Here is a 25,908-nt window from a genome sequence, read left to right on the forward strand (position 1 = left end):
TGCTTCTGCAACAGGCTTTGAGCGACTCTTTAAATAAACAGAAAAAGTAGCTTTTAGAAGAAAGTACCTCTACAGAAATCAGTTTGAAGCTCTTCCGCTGAGAATAAAGCAGGTACTTAAGTGTCTTAAGACAGGAATATTACTCATTAAATATTGAACAAAAATAGCTACAACGTTTAGGCCTCCAACAGCTTTAAATGATGGCTTTAAAATAATATAGTAAAGGCAAGATAAGCCAGGATCCATGCAACTTTTATTTAATAATTAGACAAATACAGGAAAATTTGCAATAATCTATCAAAAATGTATCTTACCAAGAACCGGAAAGGTGTTTAAAAAACATTCACATTCAATTCAGATTATGTACAAACCAGTGTTTGTAAAAAAGAAAACAGCAAATGCTTTGAGTGTAAAAGAATTCCATTCTAGTTCATGTTTCAGTGTTCCCAATGACCAAGTTACCACTGAGATGCAATCACAGTGCAGACATGTTCCACAGTCTATTAAACTCGTTTCAACAGCATCATTGCCAAAAGTAATTTTTTTTTCAATAAAGCATTTTGAGAAGTTTTGTCATACAGTACCATCCACCCAAATTTATTTCTGCATATTTAATTCTTGACTGCACTAATGGCAGAACAGTTGTCATCTACAGGCCCAGAGTACATATATCTACATCTCTATAGGTACAGATATATATCTATATATCCAAGAAGCACCAGTCTCCTATGCCTGAAATAGTCAGGGTCTGCTTTGTACATTGAGGAGATTAGCCATTTCAAGTGGAGCACAGCCCTTGATTATTTGGCTCAAAGAAGTCATTATCTGCCCAGTCAGAACTATTCTGAATGTGTTGCAGTATCACGTGTGTACCTTCAAGAATCACCTCACACAGGTGACATTTGAATTTGAGTGCCACCATAACAGCCATACACAGATATGACAGCATCATACACCTTTGCTTAAGACCAGTTTCCATGGATCTCTCTTTTTTGCTCTGGATTAAATCCCCCAACAGAAAAAAAAAAAAAAAACCCAGAAAAAAGAAGAAATGGAAGTGGCTTTTTTTTCAGGCAAATCTGTAACTCGGTATTATGTTTTCTCATTTATTTGAAGCTTAGCCAAAGAAGGAGGCTAATCACTGATGTAAGCTGAAAGGGGAGAGAAAGTTTCAAAGTATGAATACTGAAACAGTCACACAACAGTTACCAGTCAGTCTGCTTGGGCACAAAAGAGATGAATCTAGCTACTAGGGTTACACAATAGTTCTTTCAGAGCTAGTCTAATGTACTGTCATTAACATACTAATTTAATAATAATGAAAACTCTCTCAAAAATGCAGACTACATATCAGAAGTCTTTCAGTTATACCAAGCTAACCAAGCTGAAATGGTTCACGATCTCAAATTAGATTGGTGTTTTAAGATAAAGGAGAGAAAAGTGACACAACCTTCACGGTCATGTAGTTACAACCCAAATGCAAACACTGTTCTCAACTGAACCTTATAGACCCAAGTACTGAGATGATCTTTAGCTGCAAGATCTCATCTGGAACATAAGCTACCACGACTTGGCATAAGAGGGCAAATCTAGAAAATTTCATCTGCTTTTGAAGGTGTACAATGGTACTTTGACTTGGTAATAAGCAGCATACTTTAACATACATTGGCCTGGGCTTGAAAAGCAATTTCCCTTCTGAATTTATTTTGAGATTCAAATACATAAACTTCAACAGTTTCTGTGAATATAAATTTTATTTAGTCTCCACTACCGTTAACTCCACACTAGCTCAGAAATTAAAACTTCAGGACAGCAGAAGCAGCTCTGGGAGTGGAAGACCAGCAATTTAGTGTTTGAAGATTCTGAGCTCTTCCTTGGGTTGTACATTTAACACCCATTCAAGTATCTGGAAAGGCTTTTGTGCATTTCTATAGATTCTAAAGCAACTCTTAATGGAGCTAGTACTCCCGTGGTGCATATTTAAGCCAAAAACTAAACAATACAGATGACTGTTGCATTTAAGTAACAACTCTTAACTGAGAGTCAGCTCAGATATGCAAACAGATGCTAGCGATGCCAACTCTCAGCAAACCTGTTCTATACAATGAAACAATAGTTAGGATCCCCAATAAAACACACAAGGGAATTTCCTTAGATATAATGCTCAGGAAAGGGACAAGTTACAACAGTATAAAAACAACTGAAATTGCTTTTTAATGTAGTTTATTAACCTTTTAGAGTCTAAAATCCAAATTAGGACCTTATGATCCACTAATGCAGAATAATTAAATCCAAGTCTAAGTAGCTACATAAACTGGAGCAGGTGTACAGAAGGTGCACTCCATGCTTGAGGATACAAAGTATTAAAACTGAGAAGAGGCTCTAGTTCCAGTGTGTGTGTGGGGGGAAAAAAAAAAGTCTTTTAAATTTACTAACCAAGCATATTCAGGCACAGAGGCTATGAAGTGGTGTAGCACTCTTAGAGTGACAGTACTTTCTCGCTTTGTCGAATTGCTACAAAGTCCTTTCTCGTTACACAAAGCAGAGTCAGCACTCCGCTGTCAAAAAATCACTGCTGAAGAAGTCTGAATTGGGTTCTCTCTCTTCAAGCGGTTACAGGGACAAGTTCCATGTGATTTGTCAGCTTCCTCTGTTAACATCAAAGAAGTCCTGAGCACCCTCTTAATGCTGTGAAAATAATCAACCTGTGGCAAGAGATCACATTGCTGGTGGAAGCATTAGCAATTTTCACACAGGTGGTCCTTACCAGAGATATGTATATCAGATTACCTCTGATATAATAGCACCCGGTTTAGACCGGCCATCAGGAAGAAGCCACTTTCACACAGGAAAATTCATATGGTGCCCAGTGCAGCAGTTGTCTCAGGAAAAAAAAAAACCAAAACAAAACACCATTGAAGGAAGTTGTAATGATTCAGGCTTGGAATCTTGAGTATTAAACTTCGGTCTCACTTGAGAACTGAGAGAAAAACGTTTTTCCTCCTCCTAGATTTGCTACAAATATCCATAGAATACCAGCATCAGGTGTGCTAGATATAAAACTGATGGAACGCTAGTTGGTCCATAAAGGGTTGCACCAAGTTATCTGTAGCAAAGTAAAAAACTAGCCCAAAAGTTATGGAGATTGGAAGAGCTGGTAAGGCCTTCTTAAAGATGGCAAGAAGCAGAAGTGTAAGGCACAGACCCTGAGGGGAAGAAAATAAACAAACAAACAAAAACATAGGGAGAAGTTAGACAACTCAGACAAGCAAAAGATTATATATATATCTATAAAAACATTAATCCCACAGAAATACAAGATACAGTTCATGCCTTCCTAAACTAAAGGCTTAAGCGACAGATGTAAAGTCAATGAAGATCACAGCTAAAGCCCTCATCAGTTTTCAGTCTAGCCACCAAATAAACAAATTCCAAAGAAAAAAATGTAGCAGTTATGACTTTGTCCCTGATAACTACAGAAACTATCCCTATTATAGTATGACATTATACTCACAATTAATATGGCTACAAAACATGCTAAAGTCGTATTCCAGTCCCCACTTGCTGTTGCAGAGGCTTTGCCAACAAGGACACTGTAGAAAATGAAGTCTCCTAAACCTAGCTTTACTCCTCCTGCAAAAGTGAATATATGGCAGCATTAAGTATCAGACAGTCTACTAGTATTACATATCAGTAATTGTCAGAGAATAATATAGATTTACATTAAGTATCAACAAGACTTGCTAATAAGAACATTTCCTTTTCTAAACTATTACCACTACTAAATCAAGTGATAAAGAAAAACTCTTGTGAAATAAGATGGCTTAGGAACATTACACCACTCAATTAATTCATCCTATAACTAGAATTTTTCTGTATTCCTAGTCTCCTGTACATACAAATGCAATATATACAGACACAGATATTTGTAATTATATTTGCTGGGGGGGGGGGGGGGGGGGTGTCCACTTCTCTTTGTCATGTCATACTCAACAGAATATTGATACACAATTCCTTTAAGCTGGCTGAGGGAGGGGGAAAACAAGTAAGTACCTTACAGATAATGTTTTCTTTGTCAGTCAGAAACCTATACCCAGCAAAATATTACACTGCCCTCCCAATTTTTCTACAGAATTCTTATTAAGGTAGTTCTAAAAAGCACGTCTGTAATTACAGAGCATATCACAGAGGCAAAAACCCAACATATTTAGTCCAAGATGTAAGGTTTAGGAAAACTCATGAGTTAATGCCTTACTCTTTTAAATAGTAATTACCACCTTAGCAACAACTCTGGGAGCACAATACTCAATTATTTCTGCAAACAAAATAACGAAGATTTCCTGAACGCCAGTTCACTTTCTGAGGTTTTAGTCCAAGATACTAAGTCAGAGAGGCCAACATCAGGTCACCAGCTGTTTTCATTTGGCCTATTGTTTACTTGTCAACTGATTACAGTCCAGCCCAAAACTCACTTTAGAGTTCTAAGAGGAATGCAGGGCATCAAGACAGATGTGTATGCCTGGTTGATCACTGGGGGAAAAAAAGACAGGAAGAAAGAAAAAAAGAAAAAAAAAGGAAAAAGAAAAGGCAACCCTACTCTTTTTCAGCAGGCCTCCAATCTCAACTCTCAACCCTACTCTCAACTTCAGCAGGCCTCCTCAACTGTCTAGAACAGTGCATTCATAAAAAGCTCTTAAGCACTAAAACACCCTTTAACTGCTGAAACAAAACTTGGGATGCTTGCTTTCAGTGAGACAGAACAAGAAGCAAAGGCAACTGCTAGATAACTCTTTCCACACAAACAAACTCTCCCAATTTCTAATAAGCTGCTCCAAACTTCTAGTAAGCTACTGTTTACTGGCTGACAAGTCTGACTGGATCACTGCACATCTGTCATTACCAGTTGCTGTAGGAATACAGAAAGGAGAAAATTATTAGTCTGGACAGACAAGAGTTTTAGTTAACCAGTTAACTAACTAAAATAGCCCAATTCCTAAAACTTTTGCATCTTAATGTTACTTTTCTAAGCTCTAGAAGTGAAAATGGATTTGAAATACACTCTGAATTTGGAATTTTGGGGACAAAGTAAATTCTGAAATTGTTCTTAAAGTAGAAGTCTCTGTATTTTGAAACAGAAGAACACCCGAGAATCAGAGGAAGCAGCTGCACCCACTAAATATGGCAGCATCACATGGAGAGAGCAGTTTATTAGACAGACAGACCCTAATTTATTTAGAGCTTTGCAAATCTAATAGCAGCTTAAACTCCAACTGGAAATCACGAGTCTGTTAAAAGAGATCTCTGAGTATTGATGTCATATGCTCTCCAAAGCTACTACACCTCAGCAAGATGCTGGAGAACAATAAGCAAGCTCATGGCATTCTGCATTCATTCAGTCTCCAGTTAGGTTTTAAACATTGCTTTCTATAGAGTGGATTACAGTAGTTTAATCTTGAGGCAAAAAAACTTTAATGACTGCATTTACAGGGCCTAAAATCCAAAAGAGGTGACACACAGCAGAACGCTGTGTGAAGAAGACAGAAGCTAATGCAACTGACTGTATAATGGTCTGAAAGTAGCTTGTGCTATTAAAGTGTTGAGTCTGTGTATCAAACTGAAGATCAGTTTGGCCAATAATACTCCTGCAGCAAAACCAAAAGCTACCAAAAAGCAATTCCATCTATTTCTATGAGGCATGTCGCTATTGATCATGAGCAAGAGCAGCTCATGATCAGCTCACAGCATACTATATCTGCGCAGTCAGGATGACTAAGACTAACTAGCTTCAGATTTACTAAGTATTTCAGACACAGTACTCCATACTCACGTTCTTCAGGGTCTTCACTCATTTGAGAATTACTGGGTAGAGCCTGAACAGCAGCACGAGATTCAGGTGTTGATTCAATGGGTCCTATTCTATTGTCCCTTTGTTGCTGCCATTCCCGACTAAAGCCACCATCATCTGCTTCAGCATCTTCATTCTGAGTCTGGCTTGCCGGAGCTCAAAGGAAGAAAGGCATTTAAGATCTCCTTCAAAAATGTGCCTTCTAAAACATGATAATCTCTCCACATGTAAGATCATAGAATAATGAGGAAAAAAAGGAGGTATTCCATAATATTTAGCAATATCTAACATTGGCACACACCATTACAAGACATTCTCACTTAGGATTGTCATACTTATTTAAAGAATCAGGAGTCAATATGCACTCTGCAGTCACAGCATCTACATGTTGCACTCAAATCCTAGTATTCAGCAGTACTTCAACACAACAGAGTGGAAGTTCTGTGGTGACCCAATTTAAAGATCACAGTTTAAGGAATAAACTCTCATCTAATATTAGCTGCTTTAGTCAACACTGACACCTTAATTTTCCAGTAAAATAGAAAACTTTACTGACAGTTACATATACATACACCCCTCCAAGCATGTTAAATTCAGAAACTCGGCTCTGCTTTAATAACACATGTAAACAAAAGTACCCCATGTTTTTCAACACTAGCTGCATAGCCAAGAGGGCTAGACACATTTCTGTTTAATACAAATATAAATGAGTTAGCATGATACTATATCATCCCAATTTGATGAGCAATTGAGCTCAGTCAGCAGTTGTCTATTGAGAGTCATTTCACCACCACCATCCTGGATCCCAGAAAAATGAATGCAAGAACATTAATTCTACAATAAGTAAGAAATTTTTGAAGTCTTAACAGAGGCATCATTCCTAATAAGGCCTCCACACTTTCACTCTTCTACAGCAACTGGGACACTTAAAAAGCTAAAACCCAAGCACCCATAAACATGTGTTCCAATAAAATGACAACTATAAAGGCTTGTCAAAGAAAAACTCACCTTGTTTATCATAAGTGGAGTTTTTGGAAGCTTTCCGTTGGGCATCTGGATCTTCCTCAGCCATGTTCACTAGCCATATCATTGTCGCTATTAAAAAAACAAAAAACAACAACAACAAAAAACCTACAGTATAGCTAATCATACCTTCAGACGTATGCAATTCTGAGATAGTGTTGGCATCAATCTTTTTTTTTTTTTTTGATACAACTACCTTTTGCAACAGGCAATTTTACTCTCATTAAAGCACAGTAATATCTGGAACACAGCCAGTACCAGCTACAACATGTATTTACAGAATTTGGTGAATTAAAGTTTTATTCTTACTAGATGTTGAAAAAACCAGCAACAGCTGTTGCCAGAGAAATTGCTTCTGTATGTGAGGTCCACTCTGAAAATCTGAATCAACAATTTCTTTACTTTTTTCCATTAATCAGTTCTTTTAACTGCAAGTAACAAGGTCTATTAAGACTGGTACTGAGGTACCTCAATTCAGAGGCAGCATATGCAAAGTTAGTTGTTCTCTGCCCCCACCTTCACAAAGAATTCTCCAATCTGGAAGTAATAAAATGTTGTCACACTTAAATGGTATATTTTAATGCAAGTTTGTGGTTTCTCAACGTTAACCTCTCCTCCCATAAAACATAACAACAGGCAGCTATGAGTAGTATCAGTAAAACACAGCAAGAGTGACAGATAAAGAAACGCCTCCCCTTTCTCCACTGTAAACTTGTCCCTAAAGTAGCCAGTCAGTCTACAACACACTTCCTGCTTCCAAATACAGGCCTTTCATGAGCACCAGTAGCATAATGATTTATGATTAACTCATTTTCACGGTTTATCCATACGATTATGACTAGCAACATGGAATTTCAGAAAGAGTGGAATTATGTACTAACTGATACACAGGTCATAACAGCAATTTGCATTCAGTAGGTTATTTTTTGCAACTGCAGGGAGTAACAATGTTTCAAAAAAGACAAACCCTGGAGAAAATAGTTCTATAAACTAATCTCTTCCTGGCAATTTCTCCCTTTCCTTCCAGTAACACACAGGTTACTTAAGCACTGAAAGCTGATAAATATGTTCTGAAAACAAATATCCCTTTGAATAGGCTTAATTCACAACCTAATGACATACTACTTTGGCCAAAACAAGGTGAATTACCATTTTCCCTGTTCGTATTTTGTAAAAAAACATGCTGGTTTTTATCGTGAAAAATCTTAGCCAGAAGATGTTCCACATTTTTGAGTCAACAGTGAAAGGAAAACTGGGGCCCAAGTGAACAGACTAAGAATTCCAGCTGACAAGCATCATGTTAAAACACAGAAAAATGAGAAAATCACTTCAGCTGAGTGGATCATTGTGAGTTTAAAGTATTTAACAAAATGTACTTACAGGAGTAAATAAGTGCTGGGAAGAGAGTTTCATTTCTCTCTTGAGCTGTTTCAACTAGCATACGAAGAGGACCTTTAGGACATAGGACAGCAATCAAATCTGAAAGGAAAAGCAAACATCTTCCATCACTGCAGATGTACTTGTAGCAGTTTTTTCTAGAACACTTGCAGAGACTGGTGATAAGATAAAATGCTACCCTGAACACAGGCTTCTGAGAGAGCCATTGGCCACAAGTCAGTATCCTACAGGAACACTTTCTAATATTCTCAGTCATACAACCTATTTTACATATCACTGTAATATGTATACAAATTTTAAAAAAAAAAAGATGTTCCTCACTTAAGTTATTATGCAACTGCAAATGTATCTGTGTCTGTACGTTGACTTGCAAGTTGAAAGCAAGTAATTCACAAAGGCTACTATCCAACTAACATCTTGGAAATACCCAAGCTTGCTTTCTATTATCAAAGCTTTTCTTAAGCCAAGTTTAATGCTAAAACAAATTTTAAGACAACACGTAAGTGAGGCTTACATAACTTCTATGAAGTAGGCGTGACTGCCAATTTATTTCCCAGTTAGTAAAAAAACCCCCAGGTTTATTAAGCATTGCGGAAAAATGCTGTGTTTGCATAGATTTGAGAGGTGTTCAAAGCATATTTAGCATAAGAAAAGAACAGCAGCTTTTTGTTGCTTCCCTCGGTTCTTGTTCATGGGACAGTATATGAAACTAGGTGAACAAATAAAAATTAACTGAAAAGCAATCATTTACAAAATAGTATGACTGTGCAAGTTACTCATAGAGATCAAAGCGCAGGATTAAGAAAAACTGATCTATCAGATGCTCCATTTGCTTTCTCACCTGAATGTTGATGGTTTGTTAATGAAATTTGCAACTCCACAACCAACCTCAGCTACTTTTCCCTTGTCTTGCATATTTGGACAGAAAGCTGTAACATTTACATATTAACCTTGCTGCTACCTTTTGCAGTTGTCCACTCACTGTATGTCTAAATTCGTTTGAAACAAAATCTGACCCCAAAAGGAACAGCTTACTTGTCAGGAGCTGTATGTTGCACAGAGAAGGTCTTCTGCACCTGAGCTAACTGCCCTAGCACCATTGCTGGTCCCACTCAAGTAAAGAATTCTTAGCGTGGGGCCACGGGCTTTGAAACCTACCTCCCCTTTACTCAAAACAACCACATTATGGTCTTGGAATATGATCTGAAGAGTAATTTTGTTTTGCAATCACTGAATGAAGGCTGAATGCTTGGAATACTCAGATTTGTTCCAGTCATACAGAGGGTAGAAGTGGGGAGGGGGGATGGGAAGGTTTTCTTAATGCGCTTTATGATCCATGAGCACACACACAAGGGACATTTTTCCGCCCTCTGAAGGAAGAGAACACCCGAGGAGTACACTGATCTACCAGAGCTAATCAGATCTTATTAACCCCTGCAATTCTACAACTGGCCAGGTTCTCAGTCTTTATCATTATCAATGACTTTCAGAGTACACATTCATCACACTTACACACTTCCAAAAAAAAAAAAAAAAAAAATCAAGTTATGAGCATATTTTCATGGATACACTTAGCTGTAATGTTTTAATTATGTCTAAGTAACTGGATTTTAGCCTTGCCTAGGAACTAAATCAGTATTTGGGATATAGAGTGATCTTCTTACCAAAAGTGTCCAGTGCCCTCTAAAGCTTTATGAAAAACTACATCTAGATATCTCTCAGTCATCATTCTGAAAAAGTGTAATATGCAATAATTCAAATGAATTTTTATTTAAAAAAACCCCAAGGAAACAGATCTCACAACTACATCCTTCTAAATGTAAAATTACTTTGAGCAGTGAAAACTGCCTTTAATCCTTCCTTGCTTCCTTCTCATTATATCATTAGGCATGGATCAGGGTGTTTTTTCTACATATTTGAGCAATTCATAGGTTAGGCAGATCTATACCTGTATGGGACTGTACCCAAACAACAAGCTCCTAAATTCTGGACATAAAATAGTTTCCAAGGATTCTTGGGGAAAATGAAAAGCCAAAAGCTCTCCACCTTCATAGAAGAGATCAAAACGACAACATAAGTGTCTTATCTCCTTCTCTCTTGAATTACTTCAATTCTCCTCCCCAAAGAATCTAGAAAGTCCAGAAAACGTGAAGGAAGATGGCATCACACAGTCACACAAAGCCCTTAGCTGCAGGGGACCGATCTCGGTTTAGATCATGATCTTATTTCTGAAGTCTGTAATCACCTTATTCACTACTTTGGATGATACCCCCCAACACACAATTTTTCTTTTTAAGGTCTAAGTCAGACAAATGGAAAAGTCAGGGAACAGAAGAAATTCCCATCATAATACCTGTTACTATGCCTTGCCCCAGACCTTACCATACACTGAAATGACAGCCAGGATAAGCCACGCAGTCCATTCAGGAAGGTACTTAATGAACACCAAGGCCATGAGAGCACTTATCATAATGAGATATGCCTGCTGCAGCCGAAGTGGACCCTTCCAATGAATACAAATCATTCCCACAACACCGAAGTTCCAGATCATGAGTGCCACTGTAATGTAGTCCATGGCAACGTTATATGTCTTAAAAACCTCACTAAAAAAAAAAAGGAAAAAAATATGGAGTGTATTTGCGTAAAACAGTGGAAACAAGTTACAGATGCAAGCTTCAGAATATTCTTTTAAAAATTTTCATATTCAATGTAGTGGCACAAAAGTAAAATTCTATCTCCAAATAGTACTTAACTATTCTTCACAAAGGAGATAATTTTACCAGTGTTTGCTTCACACCAACTCTTTCACTTTTCTGAAAATCTGCATTAATATTCTATTTCCTTTTCAATCAAAGCAGAAATTGACAGGAAAGTACATTGCTGCAAACCCAGTCATTTTGATTATGCTCATGATTTTTAAAAATCAGAAGAATAAGAACTTGTGAGGTTATAATGGATCTTTACAGGCATGCAAACAGATCTCTCTCTACTTACCTGCTACCTGTGGAATGGAAACACTTTGATAACATGAAAGTAAGATATACATGGTTATTCTATTTTGTTCTTCACCACAAACACTAAAGTAAAAAGCTTTCTTTTTGGATGAACCATGTCACTCTGTCACATCAAATACTATAAAATAATTAAGATCCTCAATAAGTAAAGCCAAAATAGACAAATATGTTGTCACCAAGTCACAGGTGATTTCCACAGACCCAGGGAGGAAACGGTAGTGATGGCTTTTTGCAGATTCTGCTGATACCAACTCGTGAAGCCACTAAGAACCTTATAATTTGCGTGATACTTTTCTCCAGGGAATTTGTCTTCCCTAGTTGTTAGCTGGCCTTTGAGATGTACAGAGTTAACAGGATGCCCCTTACTGCCATCATGTATAATTGGTCTACAAACTCCCTGCTCGCTCACTGGACCTCTGCAAAAGGAAGCCAGCACTGCTGTGAGGCAGCAGGGACAGGTGAAGGAAAGCAGAGTGTCAGGAAAGCCTTCAGTCCCTCTACTCACACATGCTCATGGAAGAGTGCCAGCTCCAACCCAAACACAAAGGAAGAGAGCCTGGCAACTTGTCTCCACCAAGACTGCACTGCACTTGTGCAGCACACATTGCCCTGTATTTAACGACTTAAGCCGTTATTAAGGTTAGAGAAAATACTGACCAAAAAAGGCATCACAGATCACTTTTTGCAAAAATTAGTGACTGAAGGAACACCATTTTCTCTCCCTAGAGACCAAACTAAAGAAGCTTCTTCGAAGAGAATTGTATCTGTCATCAAGTGCTACAAAAATATACACAGTATAATAATTTCATGGCATAACTCTAGTTACAAACCCTAATCAGGTTGCTTGTTTTAGAGAATATGGAGTATTATGTACAACTTTTCTTGATGTCTGGAAGGCATGCTTCCAAATTTGAAAAGAAAAACACAATATATTTTGGTGAGAGAGTAGATTATTTTCAGCTGATTCTTTTCTGCCACTCCCATGCAAACAGCCTTTGCACATACAGCCCACCACCATAGCCATGATGTAAACAACTGCCCTAGAGTCATATGGCTATGAAAAATTAAGTTATCAGAAGATATGCTAGCAGAATAAGCTACCCTGTGGAAGGTAGCTTAATCTGGTGATGCATGTGATGGACAGCTTCTGTACAATGTCAGATGCACTGTAAACCCATAAATATCTCTTTTATGTGTACTCTATGAACCTATATAAAACTAAAAATTTTATTGCAATAGCTTACTCACTATCACGCTTATTAAGATTCAAGGGCTAGTTCTAAAATAAATACATACACAAAGTGATACATGAAAAATAGCATTATTAATCCTTTAGTTCACTTACCCCAGGTAGATGAATGAGAAAAAGAAAAGCAGCAAAAGAGAAGAAATGATAAGCCAGCCATGAATCACCTGGGAGAAAAGATATCAATACAGATTTTTTAAAAATTTGCTATTTATCTACTTAAAAATGCTTTTAAAGCTATTCTCCCTTTTGATTAAAGCAAGAAAATGATATTCAGATACCTCTCTCTTTGGTTGTTGCTAAGTTCATATTTAGTCTATGCACATTATTGTATTTCAATCTACACTTACTAATTTTAAGTGCTTTGTGGTCTTTCAATACACGTTCTATACAATGAAAACTACTGTTTGTATATTTTTAGGTCATTTTGATAACAGTGGCATTATAACATAGCAGAAGTATCCAGCATTAACACAGATGGAAAACATGATTCATTTTTCTGCAATTAAAAAGCCTGCTCTGATTCCAAATGATTTTCAGAATACAGCTACAGAATTAAATGCTGGAACACAGAAAAACCTTCAGTGCTTATCTGCTGGAATTCAGAATTAGCATGTCATCAGTGAATGACTATATAAGGATTTCTATATTCTCTACCAATCATCTATAGACATAATCCCTGATTTTGATATGAAAGCAGATACACATGCCCAACAATTTAACAAAAAACAGTTCAGGGTTGTACTCAGTGGGGACGCATAGATTTAAACTTGGAAATGACAGGTGCTCAGGCTTTGCACGGAAGTGCATACCACTCTTGTATATTACTGTGCAAAATTAAAAATTAAGATTGAAGAGCCCTGTAACTTTGGTAATCTCTGAACTGATAATGAAACATATGTTTGTCAAATTCCCAGCACAGAATCTTATATACAAAACTAGACCTAACATTGCAAGTAGATAACCAGTCAGAAGCAATAATCTAGAAATTCAAGCTGCATAAGAAATCCTGCTTTGAATAGACATGCTCAGTGGAAAATTAACTGGTTAAATTAGCTATGTATGTACACCAGATCAAAGCATTCAGAAACAGTTTAGAATTGTGTTATCTATCTCTCTTCTTCTGAAAGATGTGCAGTAGAATGCATCTTATGTAATGGTCTTTAACATATTTTGCAAAGGTTAATTTAAAATCAAAGCCCAAATGCACACAGACTAAAGGAATCATGTTTATGTGAGACAACCAGGACTTCCCAGCAAATTAAGATTCTAGCTATTACAGTTAGTAATTTAGTACATCTAGTCTAATACTAAATTTTTCATAAGCATTTTTAAAATGCTCAGCATTCTTTCTCCTCCTTCACACTGTCTGTCTTTCAAAACAGGTTCAAAATTAACCTTTGACCTAATAAAACCTGTCATTTAACTTGCTAATCTAACAGATTGGCTTTCCATATTTGCTAGCGTATTCTCAAAAAGACTTAAGAATTTCCCACATGTAATAAGCACTGTGCCTGTAAAGATGCTGCAGGAAAACTGCCAAAGTATCTGTCTCAGTCCATCAAACTGTCACTACTCATAGCAAGTGCCGGGGACGGGACATACTAAAATTGAAGACTGATAGGTACCTGAAACAGAGTCCAACTTTTGAACAACTTGTAAAGCTACCTAAGCAGTGACCTAACAAAAGTTATTTTACGTCTCTGTAAAACTAGCTGAAACCATTTTAAGAAAATGGCAAAGCTGTGTCATTTCTTTTAATAAGGACTCCTATCTGTAGTTCTTCTATTTGTAGTACAAGCTCTTAAACTTTCTTACTGTTTAAGAAAATAACATGAATACTAATGTTTCATTCCAGTAAAAGAGTAAAACGCTAACAATGTCAGACACCAAGGCCATAGTCCAGCAAACGCTTACACACATTCTGCATAAATACTGTCAACAGTACTAAAGAAGGTAGTTTCAAGAATTGGTGTAAGTCGGCATTTTACACACAGATGTTTGTTTTATTTTCAGTGTGTATGTCATTTGCTATAGCATTTTCCAGATCACCGGCCTCTTTTCATACAAATGACTTTTCCAAAGTATTTCTTGTAAGTTTTGGCCAGCTTTTTCCTAGCAGGATACCATGACAGGTTTGTTGCCTTCTAATTAAAGAATTTTCATTCCTCATTTGACAACAGCTTCAACGCTAATTGATTGCTGGTACAGAGTCAGCTTTGCCTCTCAAGTTGTTTGCTACAACTTGAATAAAAACTAAGGATTGCAGAATGCAGAGAATTAAAATGAGCTACAGCAGCCAGATTTTGGCTAGGCAGACTAAAACTTCAGGCATTCTCTGAAGAATGCAGAGAATAATAAAATATGTTAAAAAGAAAAGCTAGTCAAATAGAATCACCTTTGAAGATGCTGTTTCTGGTTAGATATAGGAGCTAGAATCAGGACCATGCTTAACTTAGAAACATAGGAAACTAGCAGTAGTAAAGCTGAAATAGTATTTCCTTTCTTCAAAGGAGTTTTCAGATAAAAAACTTGTGAAGATAAGCAAATTATCACTACCAGTTGGAGGCCTAACATTCTTTCATGGTAAGTTCCATTCCCCACAATCTAGACTACATTCTACATGTAGAACTACATGCAAAATAGCATTCAATGGACAGGTAACTACCTTTTACAGCATTCTGGTCTAGCAGCAGAGAAATACTCTGTTAGCAATTCTAAAAATAAGAAGTTAGTTATTTCTTGTAATTAGCATAAAATATAACTACAGGAAATTTCTGTTGTCTAATCATTCTAATTTTTTAGTACAACAATTATTTTTGTGAGGAGAACACACAGTGCTTTGTAAGGTCAAGAGGGAAGCCAGAAATGTGAGAAGCTTAGTAAAAACTAGTTGATGCCTTCAGCACCTGAGGAGAACTGACTGGCTGCCAAGGAACCTAGCTGAAGTACATCAGTTATCTGACTTCATTAGAATGAACAGAATTGACAGCTTAAAAAGAAAACTTTGTCAGTTCAGACTGAACACCACACTGTGATAAAAGAGAAGGTCCATACTTTAAAAAACACTATTCCAATCTGTATGCAGATTCAGGCAGAAATAATTTCCCCAGTTGCTCCACAGATAGTTTGTAAGGGGGTTTCACGCACAGCCACGAAGACCAAAAACACTTTCCCCTCTTGAAAACAAAAGAAAATGAAGCAAAGCTTTGTGCCACTGCATGGATCCCACAGCCTGTTTTACAACTGTGAAATGGATTCAAGGTTCTGGCTGCGCACTGGGAAGTTTTATTATGCCAAGTCAAATGGGTCCTCAAGACCAAAAGACAACAAGGAATTTTCACAAACAACCCCTCCTAGGCAGGTGACATTGCAATTATTTATGCCAAGCCTGGACATGCCTAGATTACATCATTATATGATTGAAGTCTTTCACAAAAGAGCCTTAGAGTCTCTGTGTTTGCTATAAGGATATTGCTTGGCGTGTACAGCCACACACACATCACACTGTTGGGAAACCTCTATACTGGGGGCAGGGTGAGGAGAAGGGAGCCCTTGAAATGCCCCTGAAGTCCTGAATAGCTTTCAAGTTGTAGGACCAGGTCTGTACTTCGTAGTTCTTGAACACAGGAAGATTTCAGTACATGGTACATTTCACAGGAATAGGAAGCAATGCCACCCTAATTCTAACTGACAAAACAGCCAGCAGTGTTAGCACTGGGCCTCTGCCCCACTGTTGTGTCAAAGGAACAGAAGCCGCAAAATTGAAACAGTGAATTAAATCACCAATTCTGCTACTTTTGCTCACTCATCCTTGACAACCCTTCATTTTGTTCCATCCTCGATAATCCGTACTAATAAATAAAACTAGCACAATTACTCAAGTCAACTGCGTTTATACTCACCTTGTAGCACCTGTATTTGTAAAGCACAACCAGGAGTATGGTCATGACAATGATAACGCTGATCATGATAGCGGCGTTGAGAATTGAATTCAGGGCTCTCTGTCCTACTGTCTCTGTCTCTTCTGTGAAAGGAGTGTAGATGCTACAACAACAAAGAGTCAACTGAAATGCCACTGAATGCACAGATATTTCTGATATGTGAGGCCAACATCAAATGAAATTGCAGTAATCGTTCAATTCAGAGCTGTAAAAGCAACAGCTATTTTCTACGTTTGCAAAATTTGAAAGGCAGCACAGTATCGTATTAGGCAAACTTTAATTAAAAAAAACCCATTTCCTTAGAAGACTTGCCTGCATTCTTAGATTACTACTATTTTCTACTTTGTAAAACAAACAAAAAACAGAACTCCACGTTGTTTGATACAATTACTCCCATGCTATGAATCATTAGACTATTACTGCAGCTAGACCTTTATAAGCACGCCATCTGGTGGATTTAGAATGAAAGGTTCCCCAGTGATTTCAGCAAAGCAATGTATGGGCTCAACTCCCTTTTTCTTAAAGAAATACAACCACCTGGGGAAAAAAACCACTTCATTGGCGGGGGGGAGAAAACACCATAAATAGAATTATTTTTCTTGAGATTTTTTGATCAACAGTTTTGACAGTGAAAAAGACTCTGTGTTTTATTGAAATATTTTGTGACATGCTTATATTATACAAACATTTCAAAGCCAAACACACTTTGAATCATTTTGTCTAAACATTTTCACAGTGGAACATTTAGACTGACTTGCTGCAGGTTCTGACAGGCTCAGTGTTCTTCCTTTGTCTCCTTTCTCTCAAATCAGCTTTCACTGAAATTGCTTTTTTTTTGGCAACATTAATATTTTGAAAAAAAAAAAAAAATTCTATACAGGAAACCTGTCAAGAAAGTTTCTGTAGCTGCAAGAGAAGCGAACCTCATAAAGCCTCATATCTTCCTTTTGCATCTGCATTTCTTTATCAAACAGCATAGGCAAACCAGAACTTGGCATATATGTTACTTCATTTAAATTAGTAGATTTTTTTCCTTTTCCAGAATCTTTGTATTCTAGCAGTGTACAACCGAAATGACTTTGGTTCAGGATTGAGTTTATTTTATAAGTAGCACAGGGCACAATGAAGTATTAAAATGAGGACCAGGATTTGAATCAAGCACTAACAACCAAGATATTATCCCAACTGGTCACCAGACAGACAACAAATGTTAATAGTACCACAAACATAGAGTCTGGTTTCTGGAAGGAATAAAACAAAACTATCTTCGGGCTGGTGGAGGGGAAAAGGGAGGCAAGAGGGAGTTCACTGTTTGAATGAGACTCCTAAAGAAACTGAGATTAAAGAAAATTATCTGAGTCCATTGAAAAAATAGGGGAAAAAATTCATACATACAGCTGTCCATCCTTGCGTGTATAAAAGCTGACAGACTTGATGGTTGCAACAACGACCACCATGCAAAGTGTGACAGGTACAAACAACATAATCACATGTTTTGCCCCATATTTTAGCGTCAGCTCCTCATCTTCTTCTTCATCTTGTTCCACCACTTGCTGAATGTTGTTTTGTGGCTGCCCATTGGTCTCAGACTCAGGATTGTCATTTCTTCTGCACTCACTATTATCATGGCGACGCCTTTCGCTGTTGTCATTCTGCAATACATTAAAAAAAGTTTCCTCAGCAACTATCCACAATCATATTCTTGTACACTAAGCTAAAGATGATATTGAGGGGGAAATGCGTAAGGTAATATTTACTGTCAAGAACACTTGCCACAGCAAGGACTTAAACAGTAGCAATTAATTGCATCACATAGTTATCAAAAGAATGGAAGCACAGGGTTATGTTAGAACCATTTATACTAAAAACAGCAGCAGTTCAAAGTAGGCCTGGTTGCATCTAACAGCCTATGTTACCTTTATTTCGAACAGAATTTAAAAAGCTGACCAAAGACAGTTTTTTTCCCCTCAGTCCAAACTACAGTTGATACAAGGGTGCATGACAGTAGATTTACTCACAGCCTGACAAGAATTAACTATATCTGTTCCTAGAAATAATGCCGAACAGACATTTATGAACCTAACTCCATGAAAGTCCCAAGAAAATTTCTACTTTCCTTACCATGTTACTCCCACTACAGTACACTAACTAGAACATATATTAAAATTGAGTTTCATAAGGTATTGCGTTCCCACATTTTTAGCAAGAAGAATGACACCAAAACAGTTATCAAACTCAGGTAATTCTCAGCCTTTATACTGAGATTTGATTCCAAAGTTTTAGTGTGATGAGCTAAGCGTGCAGATTCTTTCTCTCCTTTCCCAAGGATACTACTGCCACATCCTATCACTGACATTGAAGAAATTCCACCTTGTCAGCAAATATGAAAGAGCCTCCTAGCCTTCCTGATACTGCTACATGAACATCAAGGGTATAATTCAAACACAAGGACAGAGGTAAACTTTCAATGGAATTAAGATTAACCACAAGCAAAAACACAATCTGGGAACACCACCTGCAAGTAAATGATCAGGCCTGCACTCCTCCCATTGTCACAAACCTTTTGCCCCCTCTCCAAGAAGCCCGGTCAGCAAGCGGGCATTCAGTCTTTTATATGTTGTGTGCACATACAGAGAACACAACAGGAGACTGAGCTATGTTTCATTTGTTCTGGACTACAAAGAAACAAAACCATTTTATGTTTACCAGTCACTCTAAACAAGCCCTAAAATGCAACAGTTTACAGTCTACTCTTTTTTTTTTTTTTTTTTTACTGTATTACCATGTCCAAAGTCAATGCTGTACTGTTCCCGCTCCCTCCACTCAAGAGGCTTAACATAGATGTAACACAGATTTTTGATTCGTTACAAAATTAAATCTCATTTCTTCAGAATCACTTCATTTACAAACAGTTCAGTTGGAGTAAGTGCACTAAAGCAGCTATAGATTAAAATGTACAATAAACTGAAGGAAGATACTGTTTGCAATACCTTTAAAATATCACTCAGTTTTAGTAAAATTGCTCTAGACATAAGATAGGGCATTGAAAATAACCTAATGTATTTCTGCTTAAGTATTCTTATGCAGGTAATTTTTTCTTTAAACATGCAATGTTAAAGTCTCATTACCTGTTCTTAATAGTATTTCCAAACATAACTGCTGACTTGTATCTCATCAACTTACTGCAGTTTTTTTGATAAATCAATTCGTGAGATTCTTTATACAGAATTTTCCCAGCCCCACCCCTCAGAAAAGACAAGATGTTAAATACACACTCAGGGACTCATAGTGGGTTTTCAAAAGCACTTAAGTGATTAAGGAGTACAACTCCCTGGACTTTGAACTGCAAACACTGACACTGCTATAACCTTGGTTGAAGCTTTACAACTTCCCCAACTCATGAAAAATTTGCTTTTATAAAACATTACAAAGTAACAATACACATCAAATGCTTTTCCTATTTAATCCTTTTTTTTTGTGATATCCTCAGGATCAATTTCAATAGGGTTTCAAGAACTGTCCTGTAAGAAAATTTGCTTTATTTTTCAAAAAGGAAATGAATATAAAGGGAAGAAAAAAAAGAAAATCTAAAATTGTCTTAATTAAGCAATTAAAACTAGCAGGCAACCAGATTTTTAGAATTAAGGTTTTAACCTTAATTTGCATTTAGTACCATTAACCTAAAGTATGTCCTGAAAAAGATTTTGGGTTCAATATTATATCTTACTAAATGAAAGATTCATTATAAATCACATGGCATTTTGCATAAAGTCCTCACATACAATTATTGAAAGTCAGACAGAAACAGGAATATGGGCGAATGCAAATAAAGAGATTATGTTTAACTGTTCTCAAATGCAGGCTGCAACTCAATCTCTTTCTGTACAGATTATCAGTCAAATGTAACATTTTTCACTTTGATAGTGAAAATACTCCTTTTCTCTTAGTCTACAAGCAGACAATAATAAGCTTACCTGTCTAAATAAGCTGCCTAAGAGGATCATAAATAACACTACATTGGAGATGGTCAGAACCTTGGAACACCTAGAACGCTGCAGAAACCTGGGACTCAGGTTTCTGCACCCTTGCAGAATATGTTGGTCTTTCTCTGCTGTAATAGCAGTCCTGCATAAGGGAGCACTTACCCTTATCTTAAGCATAGATATATAAAAAGTAGAATAAAAATCTACAGCTTTGCAAAGCAAACACAAAAACAGCCAAAGGAAAAGCCTGTTTAACTAGCACACAACTACAAAACACTGCAAAATCAAACATAAAGAGAAAAATTGAAGAAATCAGACCAATATGTGCCATTTTATTCCCTCCACTAGTAAGGAACAAAGACACAATCACAAAACACCTTTACATATTAAAACACAGTGCACAAAAACTAGATCAGCATCAAAAGAGTTCTAAGAGTCATTCTCTCATTCGCTGTAAAAACTAGAAAAAAGCTGTCCTTTCAGGCTACTAAAGTGTAGCTAAATGTGACATGCGTGGGCCCCACTGCTTAAAAGAACAAAGTACACTCATATCCTACCTGATCAGTATTAAACAGAGCAGAGGCCATGGACTCTTGCTGAAGTGGAAGCAAAGGAACAGACTCTTCACTTTCCTCAGACATAGTTAAAAGTGAAAATTCTGAAGCTAAAAAGTCAGTAACACCTGTTGTAACACCGTAAGCAAATGTAAGTTATGAACTACGCTTTCAGGTGAATAAACAATATCAAAAGTAAACGATAGGGGTTTTTTTCCCTATCAGGAAAATAGTTAATAGCAAACCCAGAGCAATGCCCCTGAACCAAGAGATAAAAAGCTAGCATATTTGATAAAAAGTTTTTATTTAATAAATCCAGATTTGTACATGAGGAGCAGACCCCCTTGCCTGACAGTGGGCACAGACTTCATGAGTTCTCACCTACACCATTTATGTGTAAAGGTCATTATACAGTGACAGATACTGAAGACTGGGCTACACTCTTGGTGTGTGACTGGAAGAAGAGATGGTAAACTATAGTACTTAGTGATTTCACATGCTGACTGTTAGCCACAGAAGCCAGATATACTTAAGCAGGAAAGGATTTTTATACGTATGTACAAAACCAAAGCGGATGTGTGCAGGGGAGAAAAATCATTACGACTAAGTCTTGAAACTACCCCTCAAGCTACACTTAAACGTGGAAAGAAAAAGCACAAGTAGTAGTTATTTATCAGTACAGTCTGTCAGTGAAAAGTAAATAGAACCATCCGTCCCCCACTGCTAGGGAGGAGCATCACCAAGTTACCTGTAAGGATGGTGAGCCCACAGCTTATCGCTGAGCTCTGCCTTTTTAATCTGGCAGAAGTGTTCAATGCAAGTTAATCTCTCACCTGTCCAAGATGAAAAGAAACCTTTTTTATTCCCTCTGAAGTAAAGGCACAAAGGATGTAGTAGAAAGGTTTCCATTTTTCTATTTTTATTAAGTTTCTATAATCAGTAAGATCTTAAGTCAGACTGACTTCTTAATCTAAAAATAAATTTTCAAATGTTTTATATTTTTACTGATATAGCAGGATGCTGATCTGAGATAAAGACAAGGATTTTTCAAAATTCTACTTAAACTGCTGGATTGTACAGAAGAGTTAGATCAGGGATCAAAATATTCTCTTGAATCACTACCATAAACGTGGCTACAAGTGGCCCAGCCTCACAAGAGCATTTCTGTGTCACAAGGAAACCTGATATTCGAGAGCTATAGCAGGAACAAAGAACTGAGCATGACAAATCCAAGAGCCTGAGCACCACACCCAAGTAGATCATCTAAACTTGGTTTTACCAAAACACAGGCAGTACAATGAGTACAGTATTAGCAACAATTACACACTTAGATCTTTCAAAGCAGTCACATAAAACTTCATGGTTTGAGTTCCCCCTCCCACCCAAAACCTCAAGAACTCTGAGAGCACCTTGATAATTATTCACAAGTAAGACAGTGCTGCTCTTCCTGCATAGGAGTAGTCCTCCAGCAACAGCAACAAAAAAACTCAGGCTTCAAGCTCTACCTAGACTAAAATTAACTCTGTGACTGACAAACCTGTGAATCAAGTAGACCACAGCCAGGCCAGATCAAGAGAGCTCACTAAATGCTCTACAGGTCAATGTTTGACACAGGAGCGTACCACCCCATTTTCTTATTTTTCTTGAGGTTTTGGTCACTCCAACACCACTTTAAACTGGGAGAAGTCTTACCTGTACATAAAAATTGGTTTAGAACATCAGATATTTTACAGGATATTTCCTTTAGCACTGCTTATCACCACAACAGTCCAGATAGAGAAAACTACTCCCAACAAACAGATTTCTAGAGTTCTGAACTGTATTATCATTATGCATTCATCCCGATTTAACTGCTACCATATAATAAAATTGTTTTTTACATACGGTGTTGCTGAGGTGGTTATCAGGGAAGTTTTCTGTCAGCTGCCCATGCTGAAACTGGGGTAAATGCGCAGACAGTTCTGTCATTGGGGCTGTCCTCTGGAAATCACTTATTTCTACCCAAAACAGATCTTTCCTCTTGAGATGCTGAAAAAAAAAAAAAAAAAAAAAAGATGTGTAAAAAGTCTTTGTTCTTATAAGACCAAGTTCTCCATCCCTTCCCTACCTCAATTTTTAGAGTTCACACAGACCAAAGATAACCCTTTTCTATCTACACCGTGATACCAAACTGTACCACATCTTTACTAAGAGGTCATAATAGGGATTTTCCAGCATAAAAATAAGAGCATCTAGGCGTTATCAAATTAGTTCATCAGCCACGGAAGTAAGCCAGCAACAAACTAATCATTCAAAACAGTTTTCCATTCCTTCTTGTGCAATAAATGAGCACTGTACACTTGCTCAGAGCACAACTTGAACTTTTTTATCTCAGCAGAGTACAATTGCTCCAAGTTCTTTGGTTTTGGATTGCTGATAAGCTCAAGGGGAATCTTCATGTAAGGATGACTGAATTACACTTCATCATTTAAAATGTGGATGTATCTTTACTACTGTAATACCCTAAGAGCAACCCAGAGTTACACAAAACAGTATTTCAGCTGAGCCTTGAGAACTAATGTGCATTCATTTCCCCTAATAGCAGGTTTTATGTATCAGCTAAATGTACATAAACGTGCCATATGCTCGTAACAGCTTTATACATTCTTTCATAAAAAAGTCACATGCTAACATTTTCCTACGTAAACATGAACAAACCATGTGCTCCATAACAAAGGAGGATAAAGCCTTATAGGGGAAAGAAGAAGGGTGATGTAACTACCTAAGTTTCTGAAAGAACATAATTTTAAGAAACAGTGAGTAGGCCTACATAGATCACTGGCTTGGTTACGCAAAATGTAGGGAAGTGAATGAACCACTGTCTGAAGTGGAGTGGCGGGGAGTGCTAGTTCCCGCTTCCATACCAAGAGGCTCTCCTACCTTGTGCCAACAACAGCACTCACTGGTCCTCTTTACAGTACATTCTACTCACTAAAATGGAGGAAAACAAATCCAGGAAAAGAAAAGAAGAACAGTTTTCTGCTGTTTTAGTATACTCAACTAATGTATGGAGGGATCTTGAAAAACTCATACAAGGGAGGACATCACAAAGCAAGGCCTCTCACTTTTGGCAGCAGCAACCCAAAATTGCTGCAAGGCAGCATCTTACTTAAAGAGGGAGTTAAGCCTATTTTCATACGTACCAAGATGCAGAAGCTGTTTCTCTACTTACAAATAAATACGTATCTTACAAGACTAGTGCATAGGGCTTACTAACTTCAGCGGGGATGTAACTTACACTAAAGAGCCATTAGGAAGCAACAGCAATTTAACAAGTCTAGCGGGAGCATGCAAACTGGAAAAAGAAAGACAATGTAGTATTCACTAGAATGGCTCTCTTCCACATTTGTAATTAAAAATAAAGCACATCTAATTTAAAATATAATGAAATGTAAGATTAGATTAAAATAAATAGGCGTTACGTTGCTTTTACTTTTAAAGCTTTTCCTCTAATTATTTGGTTGGGCTACAGAATATAAACAATGTTGTTTTAAGGCTGCTATTGGTAAAAATTCTCAGTGCCAGGGCCACCACAGAGGAAAAAGTTGAGCATTTTTATCGAAATGTTGAGTATCAGAATGAAAGTTTTCACATAGCAGCATGCCAAGGGGAGGGGTGGGGGGGGTGGGGGAAGGAAAAGGAAACAAAACAAAACAAACCACCCCGCAAAATCCTGTTTAAAGACTGGTAAAGAAAACCACCACAAACTCACCAAACAAAATAACAGCTACTGAGGAGCAGAGAGAAACTGAAGACAGGGAGGAGTGACCGACAGAAGAGTTGCACCAAAGCTGGAATGACAGCGTCTAACAGGCCTCAAAACTTATGGTTTGTTAAAACAATCCCTTTTTAAAGCTCAGGAGCTCACAAAACGGATTCAGGACATCTTCCCAAACAACTTTATTTTCTATTTTTAAATAAATGAACTCTCCCATTTTGAAATTTAAGTATGAATGAATGAATCCAGACACGAACTGTGCATAAAAAAAAAAAAAAATTGTCTGTTCTGTTACCTGAAAAGGGACTCACCAAAATATTTTTTCTAATGAAGATGTTAATATTAAAATAGCCTGTCTAAAAAAGTTCTTCCTTGCTTCCTTTGGTCTTCCTTAGTAAGAACAACAGGCGTTACAACCGTAGTTTTCAGACATTTGCATTTAGCCCAGTAAGTAGAGGTAACAGGCAAGTAAGCTCTATGATGTTTTCTCCACTTAGAAAGAACAGCCAGCACGGACCATGCACCGCAAGGGCGGTGCGGCCCGGTTAACCCGTGCTTTCTGTGGAAGAAGCAACAAGCAGCAGCCACTGCCGTCCCGCGGGAACGCCGCACGCCCCGCGGGGCTCGCCCTCAGCCCTGCCCCGGGCCGGGGCAGCCTCGCCGCAGCCAGGGCCCCGCTCTCCCTCGGCCGCGGCCGAGCCGGCGGGGGATCCCAGCGAGGCGAGCGGCTCCCAGAAAGGCCGCGAGTGCGGGGAGGCCCCCGCGGCGGTGGGGGCGAGGGCCGGGCCCCCGCTCGGCCTCACCAGCTCCCCGGGCCCGCTGCAGCCTCACCGGCCGCGGCGCCACTCGCGTCTACCCCGCCCAGCCCAGCCCCGCCCGGCCCGGGGGAGCGGCCAGGGACCCCGCCCCGGCCCCGGCCGTGTGGCGCAGGGCTCGCCCAAACACCGGCCCCGGCCGCCCCCAAAGCCGGCGCCCCCCCCCCCCCCCCCCACGCGGCCCGGCCCGGCGGGGACCCGCACCCGGCGCTCACCCCGAGATCGGCGGCGGCGTGCCCGGGGCTGCCCCGGCCCCCCAGGCGCGGCCGCTGACAGACCGACCTGCACGGCGCCCCTCCCGCGGGCTCCGCCACCGGCTCCTCACCGCC

The 25,908-nt window shown here is 38.4% G+C and overlaps 1 protein-coding gene across 2 annotated transcripts; it reads right to left on the bottom strand.

Moving 5' to 3' along the window:
* Positions 1–293: 293 nt before the first annotated feature.
* On the bottom strand, positions 294–25,825 carry PSEN1 (presenilin 1). Of its 2 annotated transcripts, XM_075712063.1 has the most exons (12): positions 25,795–25,825; positions 22,892–23,035; positions 21,011–21,049; positions 17,866–18,122; positions 16,432–16,573; positions 12,626–12,693; positions 10,649–10,869; positions 8,249–8,347; positions 6,854–6,940; positions 5,828–6,001; positions 3,515–3,633; positions 294–3,206 (listed from the first exon to the last, which is right to left on the bottom strand). In XM_075712063.1, exons 2-12 carry the CDS (start codon positions 22,973–22,975, stop codon positions 3,051–3,053), a joined length of 1,446 nt encoding a protein of 481 aa, XP_075568178.1. In that variant the 5' UTR covers positions 22,976–23,035; positions 25,795–25,825; the 3' UTR covers positions 294–3,050. The 2 variants fall into 2 exon arrangements, with proteins under 2 accessions (XP_075568178.1, XP_075568179.1); XM_075712064.1 differs by lacking the exon at positions 21,011–21,049.
* Between the last annotated feature and the right edge of the window lie 83 nt (positions 25,826–25,908).

The sequence above is a fragment of the Pelecanus crispus genome, chromosome 6 (assembly GCF_030463565.1).
Source record: "Pelecanus crispus isolate bPelCri1 chromosome 6, bPelCri1.pri, whole genome shotgun sequence".
Taxonomy (NCBI): domain Eukaryota; kingdom Metazoa; phylum Chordata; class Aves; order Pelecaniformes; family Pelecanidae; genus Pelecanus; species Pelecanus crispus.

Bases quoted from the DNA above. Each gene is read 5' to 3' on its own strand.
- PSEN1 (XM_075712063.1), bottom strand. From the start codon at position 22,975: ATGACAGAACTGTCTGCGCATTTACCCCAGTTTCAGCATGGGCAGCTG. The intron at 10,870-12,625 runs GTAAGTGAACTA...TTTTTTTTTTAG, and splicing joins TTCTCATTCATCTACCTGGG to TGAGGTTTTTAAGACATATA. The intron at 6,002-6,853 runs GTGAGTTTTTCT...TCTTCCTTTGAG, and splicing joins CTCCACTTATGATAAACAAG to CTCCGGCAAGCCAGACTCAG.